The sequence below is a fragment of the Bactrocera neohumeralis genome, unplaced genomic scaffold (assembly GCF_024586455.1).
Source record: "Bactrocera neohumeralis isolate Rockhampton unplaced genomic scaffold, APGP_CSIRO_Bneo_wtdbg2-racon-allhic-juicebox.fasta_v2 cluster10, whole genome shotgun sequence".
Taxonomy (NCBI): Eukaryota; Metazoa; Arthropoda; class Insecta; order Diptera; family Tephritidae; genus Bactrocera; species Bactrocera neohumeralis.
Window position 1 is genome coordinate 5,819,845 of NW_026089623.1, and position 17,906 is coordinate 5,837,750.

The window sequence follows — 17,906 nt, forward strand, 5'->3', positions numbered from 1 at the left end:
TACACTGAAGAAGAATATTTTTTATAAGGTACCACGGTCTACCAACACTCAAGAGAACCGCACCAGATGGTAAGTCCGTGCACATACTGATCGATTCAGGTACAACCAGTAGTTACGTAAGCAAAAATTATAAATACGCAAAAATTATAAATACGCAAAAAGTATACCATTAGGAAAAATAATTAATACAACTACACTTCATGGTAGTACAAAAATAACACATAAAAGACAAATTAATCTAGTAGGATTCGACTTAGAATTTCTAGAAGTAAATGAATTAAAAGACTTTGATATCCTGTTAGGAGAAGATTCATTAAGGAAAATGAAGGCAAAGATAGATCTTTTCAAGTATTCAATAACGTTTACTAAAGTGTCAAATTACTCAAAAAGTGCAAAGGTAAACTATACAGTAGGCGAGAAACAGTTCGAAAATTGCATAAAAGATTTAATGAAAAATAATTATAGAAACGAAAACTTAACGTATACAACTACAATAAAAGCTGAAATTAGAACAGAAACTAATGGTCCTGTATGGGTTAGGCAATATCCATATTCATACGCGGATCAAGATTTCGTAAAAAAGGAAATAAATAAATTATTAGCAAACGGTATAATTAAAGAGAGCAAAAGCCCATACAATGCTCCGATATGGACAGTATCTAAAAAAGGATTATATGAGGAAGGAAAACCAAAAAAAGAGAATGGTTATATATTTCCAAAAGTTAAACAAAATTACTATTGCAGATAGATACCCGATACCAGATATCAATATGACTCTACAAAACTTAGGAGAAGCAAGATACTTGACGACGCTAGACTTAGAGTCAGGGTTCCACCAAATTCTAATTAGGGAAGAGGATAGGGAAAAAACAGCCTTCTCCATCAACAGAGCTAAATATGAATTTTTACGACTCCCATTCGGCTTAAAAAATGCACCATCTACATTTCAAAGATGCGTGGATGACATTCTCAGACCATACATTGGTAAAAGCGCGTACGTATACATCGATGAGGTCCTAATATATTCAACATCCCCGAAGAACATATGAAGCACATCGCCGAAATTGTACAAACATTACACAACGCTAATATGAAAATCTCTGAAGAAAAGTCAAAGTTTTTGCAAACACAAACCGAATTCTTAGGACACGTAATAAAAAACGGTAGAATAACAGTAGACCCTGAAAAAATAGATGTAATAGATAGGTATAAAACACCTGAAAGTTTAAAGGACCTACGCTCATTCTTAGGCCTAGCTTCCTATTATAGGAAATTCGTGCAAAACTTCGCACACATATGCAAACCACTGACAATATATTTGAGAGGAGAAAACGGCAACATTTCAAAGAATAAAAGCTCCAAAGTAAAAATAAAACTAGATAAAAATGCACTAGATGCTATAAATACAATAAAGAAACTATTAAAAGAAAAAATCGAATTATACCAACCAAACTTCAAAAAAGGTTTCGACCTAACCACAGACGCTAGCAATTACGCTATAGGAGCAGTTTTAAGCCAAGAAAAAAACCCGGTATATTCATATCACGAACTCTAACAAAAACAGAACAAAATTACTCCACGAATGAAAAGGAGATGTTAGCAATAGTTTGGTCATTACAGAAACTAAGAAACTACTTGTACGGTATAGCAGATTTAACGATTTACACCGACCATCAATCATTAATTTTTTCAATATCGGAAAAAAACCCAAACACCAAATTGAAAAGGTGGAAAAATCTAATAGAAGAATATGGTGCGAAATTAAAATATAAACCGGGACAAGAAAATGTCGTAGCCGATGCACTATCGCGTCAAATTAATACCACATCAGATACGTCTATGCACTCTGCAGAATCGTCTGAATTTAGACACATAACACAAGTGAAAACACCATTTAATTCCTTTAAAACACAAATTGAAATAATTCACGATAAAGAAAATAACTTAGAAGCGAACACGCCATTTCCCGAATACGAACGGTTTACGATTAAATTTCAAACAAAAGAATACTTAATAGAAACATTAAAAAAATTAATGAAACCTAAACGAACCACAGCTTTCCACGCAGACCTAAAAACATGGTACGACGTGAGGAAAGACATAAAGCTCACATTCGATACATACGCAAAAGTGTTTACTCAACACAAACTAAAAGACATAACAGACCCAACAGATAGAGAAAATATAATACAATACACACATACCAGAGCGCACAGAAACGCTAAAAATAATTATCAAGAAATTACAGAAACTTGTTATTGGCCAACACTAAGAAAAGACACAGAAAAAATAGTCAGACACTGTACAAACTTTACAAAGAACAAATATGAAAGAAAACCAATTAAAAACGTAATCGGAACAACGCCAACACCCAATTTAGCTGGCACATCTATAGAAGTGGACACATTCCAAATACGCGGCACGAGATACCTATCTAGCATTTGTCGCTACTCTAAATACACATACTTACGTAAACGCGACACGAAGCGACAATTCCACGAAATAATAGAAGAAGTCATCACACAAATATTCCCCAACTGTACCGAACTAATGACAGATAACGAAAACATATTCAGCGGCATCGGCACAACAGCACTACTGAAAAAGCTAGAAATTAAACATATACTCACAGCAGTGCATCATTCAACATCGAACGCACAAGTCGAGCGGTTACATTCGACGATACTAGAAATAGCTAGGACATTAGCAGCAGACAAGGAAAGTACAGCAGATGAAGAAATATTTCTGGCAGTAAAAGAATACAACAGGACACTACATTCAGTAACCGAAGCAAGACCAGTAGATGTATTCTTTAACAGGAACCTACATCCTGACATAGCAGAAAAAATAAAAAAGAAACAAAATTACATGTTTGAATACCACAACAAGAAAAGAAAACACAGAATTCCAAGAAGGGCAAATAATCTACGAAAAAACAGACAGAAGAGATAAATCCAGTCATCGTTATACAAAACATAAAGTAAAAGAAAACCGTGAGGACACAGTCTTAACAACCAAGGGGAGGATCATACACAAGGATAACATACGCAATGTCAACACAACAAATAAGGATATTGCTGGTAACAATACTATTGCTACATAAACAACTACAAACATACGAAATACCTAACGTCGAAGACAATAAGCATATTCTAACACAAACAGACCCATCTTACATATACAACGAAGAAGATTATTTATTCCACATAGTGAATTTAACGACAATCTTAGACTATTATGAAACCATCACAACATCCATAAACGAACACCACAACAATGAGCAAATAGCAGATACGATGCTCATATAAAGGATAGAAGCACTAAAGGATCAGTTATTAACAAGGAGACACAAACGAGCATTAAATTTCCTAGGCAGTATATTCAGCTTCATAACTGGAGTTCCAGACCATGACGATGTCATAAAAATAAAAGAAAAAATAAATAATAATAATAAACAACAAATAATAAACTTACACTTCGAAAAATTATTAGACACGATTAACCTTAAAGCCATTAAACAAAGAATGGTATTGGGGGAAACACACAGGGAACTGTTAGACTTAACAATAACAATAAATTTTGCAAAAAAGAAACATTTTTATTCAGGTGCAATAAATATAGAAGAAGTGGAAATTTCAGATGAAAACTTTATCGCCTCTTTGGATTCGAGTGCTTTGTATTCATCTCGAAGATGCGCCTTTTGAATCATTCGTATAAGTATTTGCAACTTAAAGACATGTCTAAAGTAGAAATAAGCACAAATGCACGCTTTCGACCCTCGGGCAAGTCCTTTGTTGGTAGGAGAGGAGATTTAGGCCAGTTAGATTGATCGGCACCCAGATAATGGGGACCGTACTTCCATAAATCCATGTTTAATAGCTCCTTGGGGCTAGCTCCTCTTGAAAGAACGACCGCTGGGTTGGAATCTGTTGGAACATGGTTCCAAACCATACCTGCTGTGAGAGTTTGAATGTTGTTAATGCGATTTGCGACAAAAACGTTTAAATTAGCTGGTTCACTTCGCAACCACGATAGCACTGTTGTGGAGTTAGACCAGCAAAATACTCCTTTTGCTTTGAAATGCACCACTTAGCTCAAGCCTCGGTACCGTTAGACGTTTTAGTGGAGCTACGCGAGATTTGGAGCAGAGAAGATTGATTCGGATGTGGCCGCCTCTTTCAGCGCGTACGTATATGCAGGCCCCATAAGCATGCTCACTCGCATCACAAAATCCATGTAATTGTATTTCAGCTTCTGGCATCAGCAAGTATCGGTCAAAACTAAAACGAGAAATTGGTTTGTATTCATTGCATATTTCTAGCCATTCTGTTTGAATTGCTTGAGGTCGGCTTTCGTCCCAATGTAGCTTCTCTTTCTACAAATGCTGCAAGAATATTTTGGCTTTGGCCACCACAGGTCCGATCAAACCAATGGGGTCGTAAAGCCTGGCTATAGCAGAAAGGATTGTGCGTTTAGTTACCTTAGCCGGTGTTCCGAAGGGTGAAAAGGAAAATATGAATACGTCCAACTTTGTTTGTCATTATCCTCAATTTCAATTAAGACTCGATCATCATTCGAACACCATTTCCTCAGGTGAAAGTTTCCGAGAGACAAACACTTTTTAGTCTCATTTAATATCACCTTTGCTTCGCCCAACGAGCCTGCTCCGGTAATCATGTCATCCACATAAAATGCATGGTGTATCGTTTCGGCTCCAACGGGGTAAACATGAGCTTCAGCGCGGCCAAGCTGCTGCATTGAACGAATGGCCAGAAAATAAGCTGGCTTCGTTCCATAGGTGACGGTATCTAACTTAAAAATGCTTAAATCTTCATTGGGTTTGTCCTCCATATTATACACTGCAGGAAGTTGTCTGGATCAGACATCCTTACACAGCGATACATTTTACAAATATCTGCAGTAAGAGCAATTTTGAAGGTGCGAAATCGAAGCAAAATATCAAAAAGTGGAGGTTGATGGGTTGGTCCTTTCATCAGAATCGAATTCAGCGAAAGTCCTTTGCTGGTTGGCGCAGAGCCATCAAAAACCACACGCAGTTTTGTTGTTGTGCTATCAGCCTTTAAAACACAGTGATGTGGCATAAAGTTCATTGGAATTTGCTTTGGCATAGTGTCAACGACTGACATATGGTTCAAATCAAAATACTCCTTAATGAATGACGAAATTTGTTGTTTTAGTTCAGCATTGCGCTGAAATTTCCGCTCTAAAGCCTTAAATCGATTGAAAGCCTGTTGATACGATTCTCCTAGTTCGCAAGAAGGTGATTTCGTTGGTAATCGAACCAAAAACTAACCAGATTCCAATCGCTTATGGGTTTTTATAAAATGCTCTTCGCAAAAATCCTCCTCTATTGTATTCTTTGGTGTGGAGCCAATACAATTCTCTATTTCCCAAAAGCGTTGAACTAGGTTATGTAAGTCGTCATCTGTCAGTGTCCGGACTTGCAGTCTTGAAGTGAATGCCCGACTCGAAGGCTATTCAAGCATAGGTTTAACCGTTTTGCTGCTTTATAGCGCATTGTGGGAGAAAGGACCAGAAAGTGCTTGCACCTTGCGATTTTGTGTTCACTAGAACTGCACAATATGCATCCAGCTACAGCTGCCGTTAAAAGCACCTTACGACTGATGGGATTTGACAATTTCTTGCCAACCTATTTTTTCCGAAGTCCAAGGACATTCTCTACATTTTCCAGTTGCTGGCAGCGTTGCTCCAAAAATCTAGCCATTGAATTCCATTTAGGTATTTCGCTTACAGGTGTTTGTTCCTCCCATTTCGCGCGAGATTTGATATCCAAATTTTGAGACACTAGTTGAATGAGTAAGCAGTCAGCAATCTGTTATCATAATTTTGTTCACTTATCTCTAATCAACGAATGGTGTCCAACGCTGCATCACGTAGACTTGACCGAAGGTGCTGGAATTTCTCAATTCTTGTTAAATCTACGTCCTGATGTATAACGGTGTTGAACATCGAGAAAAAACCTAGCCAATCCAAATATTTATCGTTGAACGTTGAAATTTGCAGGACCGGTAACCTTTGCTTTGGCTGAGAGACAGTAATTGAAGTTTGATCGCCAGCAAACGGCTGCTGCTGACGTGTCAGCTTGGTTTTTACCTCGATATAGTGGTTGGTAAATTCCGCTAAAAGATCATCAGCGTCGTTGTCCTCTAGTTGGGCGTAGAGAGCATCGAACCTTTTTTTCACCCTTGTTCGATACGTAACTCACGCAAGACATCGAAAGTCAAGGTGTTGTTGAGTAGGGTGACTTGTTGGACAAATGAATCCAGCTTCTTCTTGGCTTCAGCTGATTCCATTTTCTTGGGTGCCATTTGTTTGCGTCAAAGACCGTAAAGTTTTGAATAAATTTGCGAAAAAATTACGAAATTATTACTACGATTATGTTAATTCCGCGATCACGTCGGGTCACCAAAATGTTTGGAGGACAATAAGCTTTTTATTGCCCGTTTAAATGTTTCAAAAGAAAAACAACGAATTTGCTTTATGGTTTGTGAACATTTATTTATTTCTGTTTAATTTTGTTGCCAAACACGCTTGCGATTACCACGACATTCAATTGCGACTGACTGAAATTAACAGCTCTAAAAGTTGAGTAACCTACAGCTTTACAGTACGGTGGCTACGGTATAAAGATCAGCTGAGATAGTGGTACATGTTCAAATTCTATCCGTTTACACTAATGTAAGTATGTATGCTTGCATATGCAAGTATGATAAGAGTGCGTTATCAAAGTCACTCAAATAGACAAAACCGGTTTGTCGATTGCCGGCGCTCAGAATTAAAGCAATCATATATCTAGTTTTAAACAATGTTATAGTGTTGTTCTATAAGTATATAAGTGCTAAGAATGTTGGTACTTAATAAAATATTTATAAAGGTAGCAGTGATGATTTCTACTACTAAATTCGCATATAAACTATGTATCTATTTCTAAACAGTATGTATAGCTGTAAATACTATGTACTTGTAGGTTTCTACAATGTTGTACACAATCTAACCTTTTCAACGGTGAGTGTGCTAAGTGATTTTTAAATTAATACATTTTGCTTAAAAATAACAAAATAAAAGTGAGATATGAATTTATTTCAATGATTAGAGTGTATAATTAAATATACAAAGTGAAAAATGTGAAAAAATTAGTTAAACATTGTGAAATACTAAGTGTTATTAATACAAATTTTGAATTTATAATCGGGAATATTTTAAAAAATGTAAGTGTTAGCAACATTATTTTTGCATATTCCTCCTCTAGAGAAGCTCCCCTATACGTACCATTTATACCAAAATACGTGTTTTTTACCCGACCGCCAAAGTAATCAGAATCGTGCCAAAAGGCGATACACAATTTCTCAAGAAGAATAATTTAAAACGGAAGCTGGGAAATGCGTGTTTGTTTAATTAATTTTGGTGTTTCAGTAAATAAACTTTTATTTGACAGATATTTTTATTACGAATTATTCTTTTCAATATACATACATACCTATAGATAAAACTCAAGACGAAGTTTTCAACTAAAAATGTCTTTATTGCCTATTAGAAAGACGACAAAGACAAAGTTGTCTGCGAATATAATTCTTGCTAAGTTCTATTAATATATTTTGAAAGATAAACAAGCTTTCAATGCAAGAATTCATCGGACACTGGTTAGCGGTAAATTTGTTTTCGGTTGTTTAGCTTAGTATTCAGCTCTCAACAAATGTAAAAACTTCATATAAAAACGCTTCAGAAATGGTTAAGAAAATTTCCTGAGGTAAAAGTAATGTAAGTAAATCCAGTACTAATTTTTAATAAATTTTTTCAATAAAATGCAAATATGGCAATGCTGGTTTTGCGAAGAAACATGAAATCAACTATTATTTCTTGAGGCAAAATCAAAGTAACCATTAAATTCATCTTACAGTTAGTTAAAATCATTATTATGGAACATAGTTAATTTTGAAATTTTGTATAAAACTTACGAATCTTCATCCACATTCCTCGAATCGCCATGAAAATATTTATATACTTATATATATATATACACAAATACCTTCTTTTCTTGAGCAATTACTTAAGAGCTTACTTACTTATAAATTGTAATTTTGTTTGGCTTATTTTGTTAACTAAATACTTCTATTATTTGTGTTTTACAACAACTGACCTTATCGTGGATGATGAAGCCTCACAGTTTCGCTCGCTCTTAGAGGATTTATATTAGTAGATAATGGTCGAGTTTGACAAGCTGGCCGACACTTCTCCAGCCTTCTGATTGGCAGTGAAAGTACAACGCTAGCAGAAGGCGAATCTGATTCCATAATCGATGACGATGTCTGAAGAACAACAAAGGGGCAGGGGCCGATGGATTGCCGGCTGAGCTATTCAAACACGGAGGCGAAGAACTGATAAGGAGCATATATCAGCTTCTTTGTAAAATATGGTCGGATGAAAGCATGCCCAACGATTGGAATTTAAGTGTGCTCTGCCCAATCCACAAAAAGGGAAACCCCACAATCTGGGCAAACTTCCGTGGGATAAGCCTCAACAACATTGCGTATAAGGTTCTATAGAGCGTATTGTGTGAAAAATTAAAGCCCACCATCAACAAACTGATTGGACCTTATCAGTGTGGCTTTAGACCTGGACCAACTAACCGACCAGATATTCACCATGCGCCAAATCTTGGAGAAACCCGTGAAAAGAGAATCGACACACATCACCTCTTCGTTGATTTCAAAGCTGCCTTTGACAGCACGAAAAGGAGCTGCCTTTATGCCGCGATATCTGAATTTGGTATCCTCGCAAAACTAATACGGCTGTATAAACTGACGTTGAGCAACACTTAAAGCTCCGTCAGCAGAGCTAAATCGAGAAGGTACAATCTTCTATTAGAGATATCATCGGCCTCAACATCCGCGCCGTTAGTTCTGCTTTCTCCTGACTGGACAAGGAAGCAAAGCAAATGGGTCTGGCAGTGAACGAAGGCAAGACGAAATATCTCCACGGCGACTAGGCACCCACGTCACTGTTGACAGTCATAACTTCGAAGTTGTAGATAATTTCGTCTATTTAGGAACCAGCATCAGCACCAACAACAACGTCAGCCTCAAAATCCATCGCATGATATCTCTTGCCAACAGGTGCTACTTCGGACTAAGTAGGCAATTGAGACGTAAAGTCCTCTCCTATTTTTTTTCGACGAGAAAAACCAAACCCTGTAAGTCACTCATTATTCCCGTCCTGCCATATGGTGCAGGGGCATGGACGATGACAACAACTGATGAGTCGTCGTTGCGAGTTTTTGAGAGAAGGGTTCTGCGAAAGAACCCACGAATTTACCGAAGAATTAAAAAGAAAAAAAAAATGATTGAAATAAGTTTACTAAAAACGACTGGACATTTCCGAAAGTGATATCACCCATAATTATAATTGTTCCAGAAAATAACAAAGAGTAGCAAGTGCCAAAAGTTGTTTTATAAAATTGATTGTTCCTCGCATGCTGAGTTTACTTATATGTATACATATATGGTATTAATTAATTTTGGCAATTTGTTTAAGTAAATATGTTTTTACAAATAAAAATAGCAAATTAATATAAAAAATACTAAATTTTATAAAGGAAAAGATTAAAAAGGGCAACAAATAAAACAACATTTCGAGGCAACAGATATTCTTACTGCTAACGAATAGGTAACACGCACGCTTTAAAGTTTGTATGTTAAAGTTAAAAAAGTTCTTACCAAAATAGGAGCACTAACAGAAATTTGGGTAACAAATACTTTTTGCCCTTAACCCAGCAGGGACGATAACTATTTTTTTTTAGAAGGAAGATGAAATTTTGAGGGCTTGTTAATGTTGTTAGAATGTACTAAAAAAATTAATTTTTGTGGTCATACTTTATCAGATAACGGTACAATGACCTGTGACCATATGGTAACGCTAGGACCTACAGGGTACAGGTAATGTGCTATAAGAAAATAAGTTAATTATGCCAAGTAATGTGAATAAAATAATGAACTTTATTGAAATAGTTAAAAAAACATATTTATTTTTGGTTTTCGTTGTCAATATGGTACTGAGCGAAGCACTTGACGCGTAAACCTACATTGCATTTAATGCATCGAATTCTCACAACACTTTTACAAGTTTCACCTAAGCAGCGACGTCTATTTATGATTGGTTCAATAAAATGATCAGTGTGATCAAAGCGGATATTTCTATATACGCCATCGTGCAGCCGGGGTCGTTTCCGGCTAGGTTGAACCGGTTCGCCGTAATGTTTGCAATAAAATACTGCAATTTCACGTCTAAACTCTAATTGCGAAAGCTTCTTCGAACTCTGTTGAAGGTGCCAATCATTGGATACTGCAACGTCAATAAGCCAAGTAAATATTGAAGACCACCACATCTTTCCCAGGTATGCTATTCGGTACATATTTACGTTTTGATCGAGCCTATCAACACCGCACATGTATTTATTATACTCCGTTAGCATGCATGGACGTGGAATGGCGATCTTTTTCCCAGCTTTTTTGCAGTATCGCGAAGCTGATGAAATTGGCGAGCTACCGTAACAAGTTGAAGCGGCACACACAACAGAGTTATCAACCCACTTAGTCAGCTTTATTCCAATATTTTCTATTGTAGCAGTTTCGAATGAACCGCTATTAAACTTTTTCATTGCCACTTTTGTTTTCAAGGGGCAGCTGGAAGGAATACGATTTTCTCTTACCGTTCCTGTTCTATTGTACCCCATCGTCTTCAGATAAGTCAGTAATGGAAAACTTGTAAAAAGGTTGTCGAAATAGAAAGAAAATGGTAAACTCCTTGTGTTTTCGTCAAAATCATTTATCATGTTTATGAGAGGTGCTGCACACTTTCCAAAGCACTGTTAGTATTCCGTGTTTGAACGTGGATTTCTTCCTTGGTATATGTCGAAATTGACGAGGTATCCAGACGGAGTGCATAAAGACCAAACTTTGTAGCCGAAACGGATAGGTTTGCCTTTTAGAAACTGCTTGCATCCGTGGCGACCGTAGTACGCAATCATGCTCTCATCGAAAGACAGTTGTTGGCATGGATGGAAGTGCTTCAACATAATGGTCTGTCATAGGTCTCAACTTCCAAAATTTGTCTCCATTATCATTAAGCGCAACCAGGTTAGGTTCAAAATGTAAGCACCTACAAATTTCTTTAAAACGGTCTCGACGCATGGCTTGTACAATTAGTTCGTTGCGTAAGTCCTCTGAGCTGTTCCAATACATCTTCACATTAGCAGCGGTGTTGTAGCCGGTTATTAAAAGTATACCAATGAATGTACGCAATTCTGTAAAAATGTAAATATATATTAAAAGTCAAGAGGAAAAAGTGCATAAAGTTACTAACTCACCACAAACATTGATATTCAACACAGGTTTTTCAAATTTCTTTGTGGCAATGATGAAAATTGCACGATATGCTCTAATAAAGCGTCATCAAAAAAAAAATTCAAACAACTCGTGAGGCTGCACGACAATCATTGTAGTTTGCTTCCGGAAATAAAGGCATTGGATCATTTCTACAATCCTTCGACCAATTAAACACAGTGTCCTTATTTGCTAACGGAAGAGGTTTTTCAGACGGGGTACCTTCTACTCTTCTTAACCTGCTGGATACAGGCGCTATGGGAATATTTTCATCTGATAGCTATCGTTGTTTTCCTTCTGTACTTTCCTTGGTGGTCTGTGCGCTTATGGACTGTGAGCAGGTTGAATTCAGATACTCGTAAAACTGCTGTTCTACATTATGAGATCCTTCACCTAATAGATCCGCTAGAGCTGCTTCAATATTTCCCTCTACTTCACATGAGTCCACCATTGAAGCAGAATCTACATGCGCACCATTTTTAAGCACAAGTTCACACCCTTCGTTCAATTGATTTCGACACACATTGTCAATAATTCCACCGTCATCTTCGTTAGCATCGTCTTCGCCACTTAGTTCTCCATCTTCATTAGGTGGCTCAATATAAATTCCGTCTATTTGTCGGCCAAATGATGTGTTATCGTCGTCTAACTCATCCAAATAGTCTGCAATGTCTTTTAGCGTGAATTTTCTACAAAAAAATGGCGAATTATTCAAAATTTTTCTCAAAATTAATATCGAATCAGTAGCACACTTGATTTGAAACTCATTTGCAAACCTGTACCCTGTAGGTCCTGACGTGACCATATGGTAACACATTTATTAAACCACCAAAAAATAAGACAAAAAGTGCATAAATCTTTAAAACTAATTACTGAGAGTGAAATGTGGTAATTTGATTTCAGATTTTTGTGATTATTTATGGAATATATTTACAAATAAATACATAGCAATGAAACTTACTTTCTCCCAGATGCCATTTTGTAACTTTTTGCTCCGTAAATAAAAATGCACTTCTGAACGACCTCTCACAACAAATTGCGTTTAACAACTAAACAGCAATCGTTGCGAATTTCAAATTTGGAGCTTTAAGCTTCTAATAAAAGCTTTGGTTTCTACTGGGAAAAATGAATGCCACAAACAGACGTTTTTTTTAAATTCATGTTCTGTTTTACCATACGGTAACGTCAGTCTCTCCTGGGTTAACAGAGTGTAAAGAGATATGATAACCATAATCCGGGTCAATTACGGTTCGTAGAACCGGCTGTCGTATGAATTATGTAGCCACAAACACCACCTACACGCCACTCCCTCACGCCCAAGATCACCCGTGACAAACCCGAATACCTCAATTCAACTTCAAACGGACTCCAGAGTAAGATCGAAGAGATAGTTGCACTCATGAACCGGGAACGTGTATCGATAGCTGCGGTCCATAAAACCAAGCTAAGCAGCCGTTCAGATCTTCTGAGTTGTGCCAATGTTTTACGAAAAGATCGCGAACTAGAAAACGGTGGTGGCCTAGCTTTCATATTGCACAACACCAAGTGCAATATCGTCTAGTCGATGAAGACATCGACCGCACAGACACTACCCTAGAATGTCAGGGTATAACTATCCCGTCAGGCGATGTCGAGCTCGAAATATTTAATATAAACATTCTTCCAGTTACATGTTGCCCTACAGGATATCACACGAATATATGTGGGATACTTCGTGGTGAAAACCGTTTGGTACTAGGCGACTTTAACGCGCACAACGATCTTTGGCATTCCTGCCTGTTAAACGATCATAGAGGGATGAGGCTGGTGGAACAGATTGACTATTCGACATTCTGCACAATGAATGACAAAGCCACAGAGTTATGGGCACATGTAATAGCTCGCCCGATATTAACATTGTTAGTGATGGTCTGATAAATAGCATAACATGGTGACCTATGCTAATTGTCGCATCAGACCATCTGCCCATAATTATCTCGATTGAGAAACCTCCCGATTTTGTTTCTGTGGACAACCGTACCTTCGTTAACTTTAACAAAGCTAACTGGGTCGGCTTCATAGAATTTACTGAGAACAACTTCGCCGTTTTACATTCATACAGATGTAACCTATGGGGAACTTCGATTCCGCAAGGTGATCGCAGCCCTACCCCTTGCTTCCGCCCAAATTTCCCAACCGAAGCAACCGTTTTAGCTAATAAGCGCGATACCTTACGCCATACCGATCGCGGGGATCCCCGAATAAGGGATTTCAATTTGGAGATTAGGCGATTGGTAAACCACCATAAGCACCTGAAGTCCTACAACCTCTCCACCGGTGTGAGTAAGCTTTGGTCTACTGCCAAACTCGAAGGGACATGATGACCGAATTGAACTTCAATTCAATGGCCACGCACCTTCGGTAAACAAAACCAAGCGATTTGTTACACGACGGCTGCGCAAAATGCCATAAGACTGCGCGCCACTTTCTTTCACCGATTAGGAGGTTCAGAATGCCATCAACAAAGCGAAATCGTATCTTATGTTAAAGCATCTAGGCTCGACGGGGTAACCAAAGTCCTCAACCTGTCGCTGACCACTCTTCAAATACCCGATGTGTGGAAAGTCGGAAGAGTGGTCCCGCTACTGAAACCTGGGAAACCCGCCAACAAAGGGAAGTCTTATCGCCCGATATCTCTCCTCTCCCCAGTAGACCTTCACTCACGACCTGAGCCCAACCAACCACTAGTATGAATTCCGAAAAGTGCACAGCACCCCACAGCCCTTAGCGTCATAAACGCTTAGAAAACTATAAGCTGAGAAGAATAAAACAGGGGGTTTCGCAGGGTGGTGTCCTCTCGCCGTTACTGTTTAACGTCTACATTTCGAAACTCCCACAGCCGCCAGATGGAGTTCCCAAAATCTCGTACGCTGATGATTACACGATATTGAAGTCTGGCAATGGAATCGATGACATGTGTTCAAAGGTAAAGAGATATCTCTCCGACCTTTCTCGCTTCTTCTCTGCACGGAACCTAACACTCTTCCCCACCAAATTCACAGCGACCATATTCACGAACTGGTCGAAGGAGTATAGATTTGAGCTTAATATTGAAGTCGATGGTGCGTAAATTCCGACTGTCAATAACCCTAAGAATTTGGGTGTAACCTTCGATAGTCTATGCTCCTTCACTCCCCACACGACCGCGATTATCGCCAAGGTACAGAGCCGCAACAAAATCCTCAAGTCGCTAGCTACGTTGTTGGCAACATACAAGGCAATCGGCCGACCGGTCCTCAACTACGCAACACCTATATGGTCGCCTGGATGCAGTGGTATGCAGATGAGGAAACTCCAGACCTGCCAAAATACTGCCCGCCGGACCACGACGGCATGCCTTTTGATGTCTCCTATTGAACACCTACACAGTGAGACGCTTATGCTCCCAGTTAAGAAGCATAATGAACTCCTCTCCAAGCAGTTCCTGCTGTGATGTTTTCGTAGAAATCACCCTTGCAGCCATCTGCTTGGAGCGGAACCGCCGCCTAGGAACATCAAAAGGTCCGTCCTTGATTACGTCGACGTCGTACAGTACGCCGACCGGACTTCGGGCGCAACTGACTTTCGACAGATACTGACTGCCATACACAGTGGAGCCATTAACACCTTCACCGACTCCCTTCCCGTGAATGGCGTTCTTGGAGTCAAACCACCACCCATCGCAGACGAAGAGCTCGAGTTGCCGCGAAAAATGCGAGTGACCCTAGCGCAGCTTCGTTCTGGATATTGTTCAGTTTAAACTTCTATTTGTCTAGAATAGACCCTGACATATCCAGCATATGTCCTTCGTGCAATGAGTCTCCGCATGACACAGGCCACCCGCCAACCCCACTCAGCTAACACCCTTTTCACTTTGGTCCGACCCCGTCGAAACAGTACGTTTCCTGGGCCTCCCGCTAGATGAGGTCGACCACAACCAGATAATTCTCATCATCCTAATGTTGATTATATGTCCGTTAGAACAGCAACAACAACATCGGGTAAAAGTTAGGTAATTGATCAACGATAGATTATCAGTAGTTAATGCATTCATTATTCGACAGGCTACTTTAGTTCTAGCCTAGGGAAACCGACTACACGTCGGTGTGATTACCTTACTCGCTCTCTCTCATTAATTTTCCGCAAATGCTACGTATATTTAATTGTTCGAATTTGCAACTATTTTGGGAAACTATCTTTTACACTTCGGTAAACAACGTTCGTTTCGTTGGCTACTTGTTTGGTTAGCCATCTTTTCTTGGACATAGCTAGTTTTGTTATTGTTATGGTCATCTGCGGCTTAAAGAAAACCGGTCAGTAGGTTATTTGTTTTGTTATTCATTAGCCACAGAAAACTGGTACAATGACCATCGTGCCACCTGCTACGGGTTATTCATTGGTTACTACTGCCTATCGTAACAGACATCATTTTCCTTATAAATAAAACAATTGAAATTTTTATTTTATTTCTTTATATTTAATTTTTTTTTGAAGTTTACATGTTATATTTTTCCTTTCTATTTTTACAAATTTTCAGAAATTATTTAGGTTGAGTTTCTAAATATTACTATTTATGTATACATTACAAACTTTTTCTTACAATGAAATGTTTGCCAACAGTTATGTATGGTATTTAATATATTAACATTATTTTTTTGTGCATTTGTAAGCTAATTTAACAATAATTTTTTAAATTAATTTAGAACTATTAGTATTGGGTAATTTAAATAAATCATAGAAATTCGGCTTTGGCTGATTGGTCAAGTTTCATCTATGATTTTTGCGTTTATGGTTGCCGTAATGAATCCATTCTTCATCACCAGTCACAACCCGCAAAACTGAGTTATTTCTATTGCGTTCAAACAGCATTTGAACGTTTTGATATGGCTGCCTGAGTGACTCCCAAAGATTATGTGAGGGTTTCTTATGTTTGTAACAATCTTTATCGAGTAAGGCCGTCCAGGACGTTCTTAGTCTATTAAGTCAAAATCACCACTTTTAAATCGTGCACACCTCTTTTAGCTCCGGAGCTCATCTAGAGCCTGCTCACCATAAACTTCCACCAAAATAAATGACTTTCGACCATATGTAATCCAAGTTTTGAAACATTCGAAATAACGCTGAAAAGAGATAATTAATTTTTGAACATATAGTTAAATATTTAGATGCTTTATATGCGATATTTAGTAATCCAACTTTTTTATGGTAGTTCTTAATATTAAGAAATCTTTCTCCTTATCTTGATGTTTTTCGCTTAGTCGTAACATTTTGGCAAAAACGTAGTTTAACGTAACTCGATATGTCTCAACACATAAAAAAAGGGGAAATTTCAGTACTGATTTTGTTCAAACATACGAGAGGTACTTCAACCAAAATGTTATTGTGAACGAAAATTGGGTACCAAATATAGTGTGTAAAAGCTGCTACAACCGTCTAATGGATTGGAAAAATAGAAGACTTGAAAGCAGAGATAAAGAGATGTTTAACTCCTCTCTCACAGGAAGTGAGAGAGCAATTGCTAAACGTCAAAACCACCTAAACTTTGACAGTTGATCGAGTTCAGGAGGTTTTGACGTTTAGCAATTGGAAACGAGCGATGGCCAGATTGAAATCTTACCAAAAAAATATGTAAACGGAGGGATTTGTTGCATCGTTCAAGACCACTTATAAAAAATGTAAAACAATGAAAATTAAATAAATTTGTGAAATTTAAAGGTATTTGATGAAAAGTTTTGTAATTTGAAGCATCATGGTAATATTTTCAAAGGAAAATTATTAAAAACATTTAATGATTGAGAGCTAACAAGCTTAAATCCTATTATTGGGCATTGAAAGGACAAAAGTCAGTTGTTATAATATTCTTTAAAAAGATTTAAATAGTTTCTCCATATAATAAATAACCACTATATAGGAATTTTTATTCATACTAAATGATGGCTGTTTTAATTTAAATGCCCAAAAATTGTAATTTTGTTCAATCTGGCCATAATGGAAAATGTTATAAAAAACGCTAATTTTGAGGCGCTCTCACACTGGAATAAGTTTAACATCCCCTTATTCCTGCTTGAAAGTATGCCATTCGGTATCCCAATGACTTGGACTAATCCTGGCGAAGGTCACAATCCATTGAATTGCTATGCATGTGCGAATAAAGGAGCCGCAAAAAGGATAAGAAAAAAAATTAAAAGGTCATAAAAAAACTGACACATACGAACGCCAAACCCTTTAAGGGTTTTACTATACTGACCTAGTACCATCACCCTGACTTGGAATTTCTTAGCCCCCAGATTAGCTGTTGTACTGTGTATTTTGCGCTTTTATATCACCTAGCATACACCGTCGAACTGTCATCGTAACCGGTTGCTTTTCGCTCTGTGCTTATTGAGTTTGTTAAAACGGTATAACGGTTTGTTCTGCGTTTATATTACGCTCGTGCTTTGTTTGTGAATTAATTTTTTATCGTTTTAT

General features: G+C 37.8%; 1 protein-coding gene across 6 annotated transcripts in view; it reads right to left on the bottom strand.

Moving 5' to 3' along the window:
* The window catches only part of LOC126764854 (insulin receptor substrate 1), a 256,071-nt gene that overhangs the window by 8,742 nt on the left and 229,423 nt on the right, over positions 1-17,906 (bottom strand). For 5 of the 6 annotated variants that reach the window (XM_050482469.1, XM_050482472.1, XM_050482471.1 and 2 more), the window contains exon 9: positions 16,213-16,558. The exons of the other annotated variant lie outside the window; for it this stretch is intronic. In XM_050482469.1, coding sequence (XP_050338426.1) covers positions 16,474-16,558 — 85 coding nt within the window. In that variant the 3' untranslated portion in view covers positions 16,213-16,473. Of the gene's footprint in view, positions 1-16,212; positions 16,559-17,906 lie in introns of those variants that run through there. 6 annotated transcript variants of the gene reach the window in all.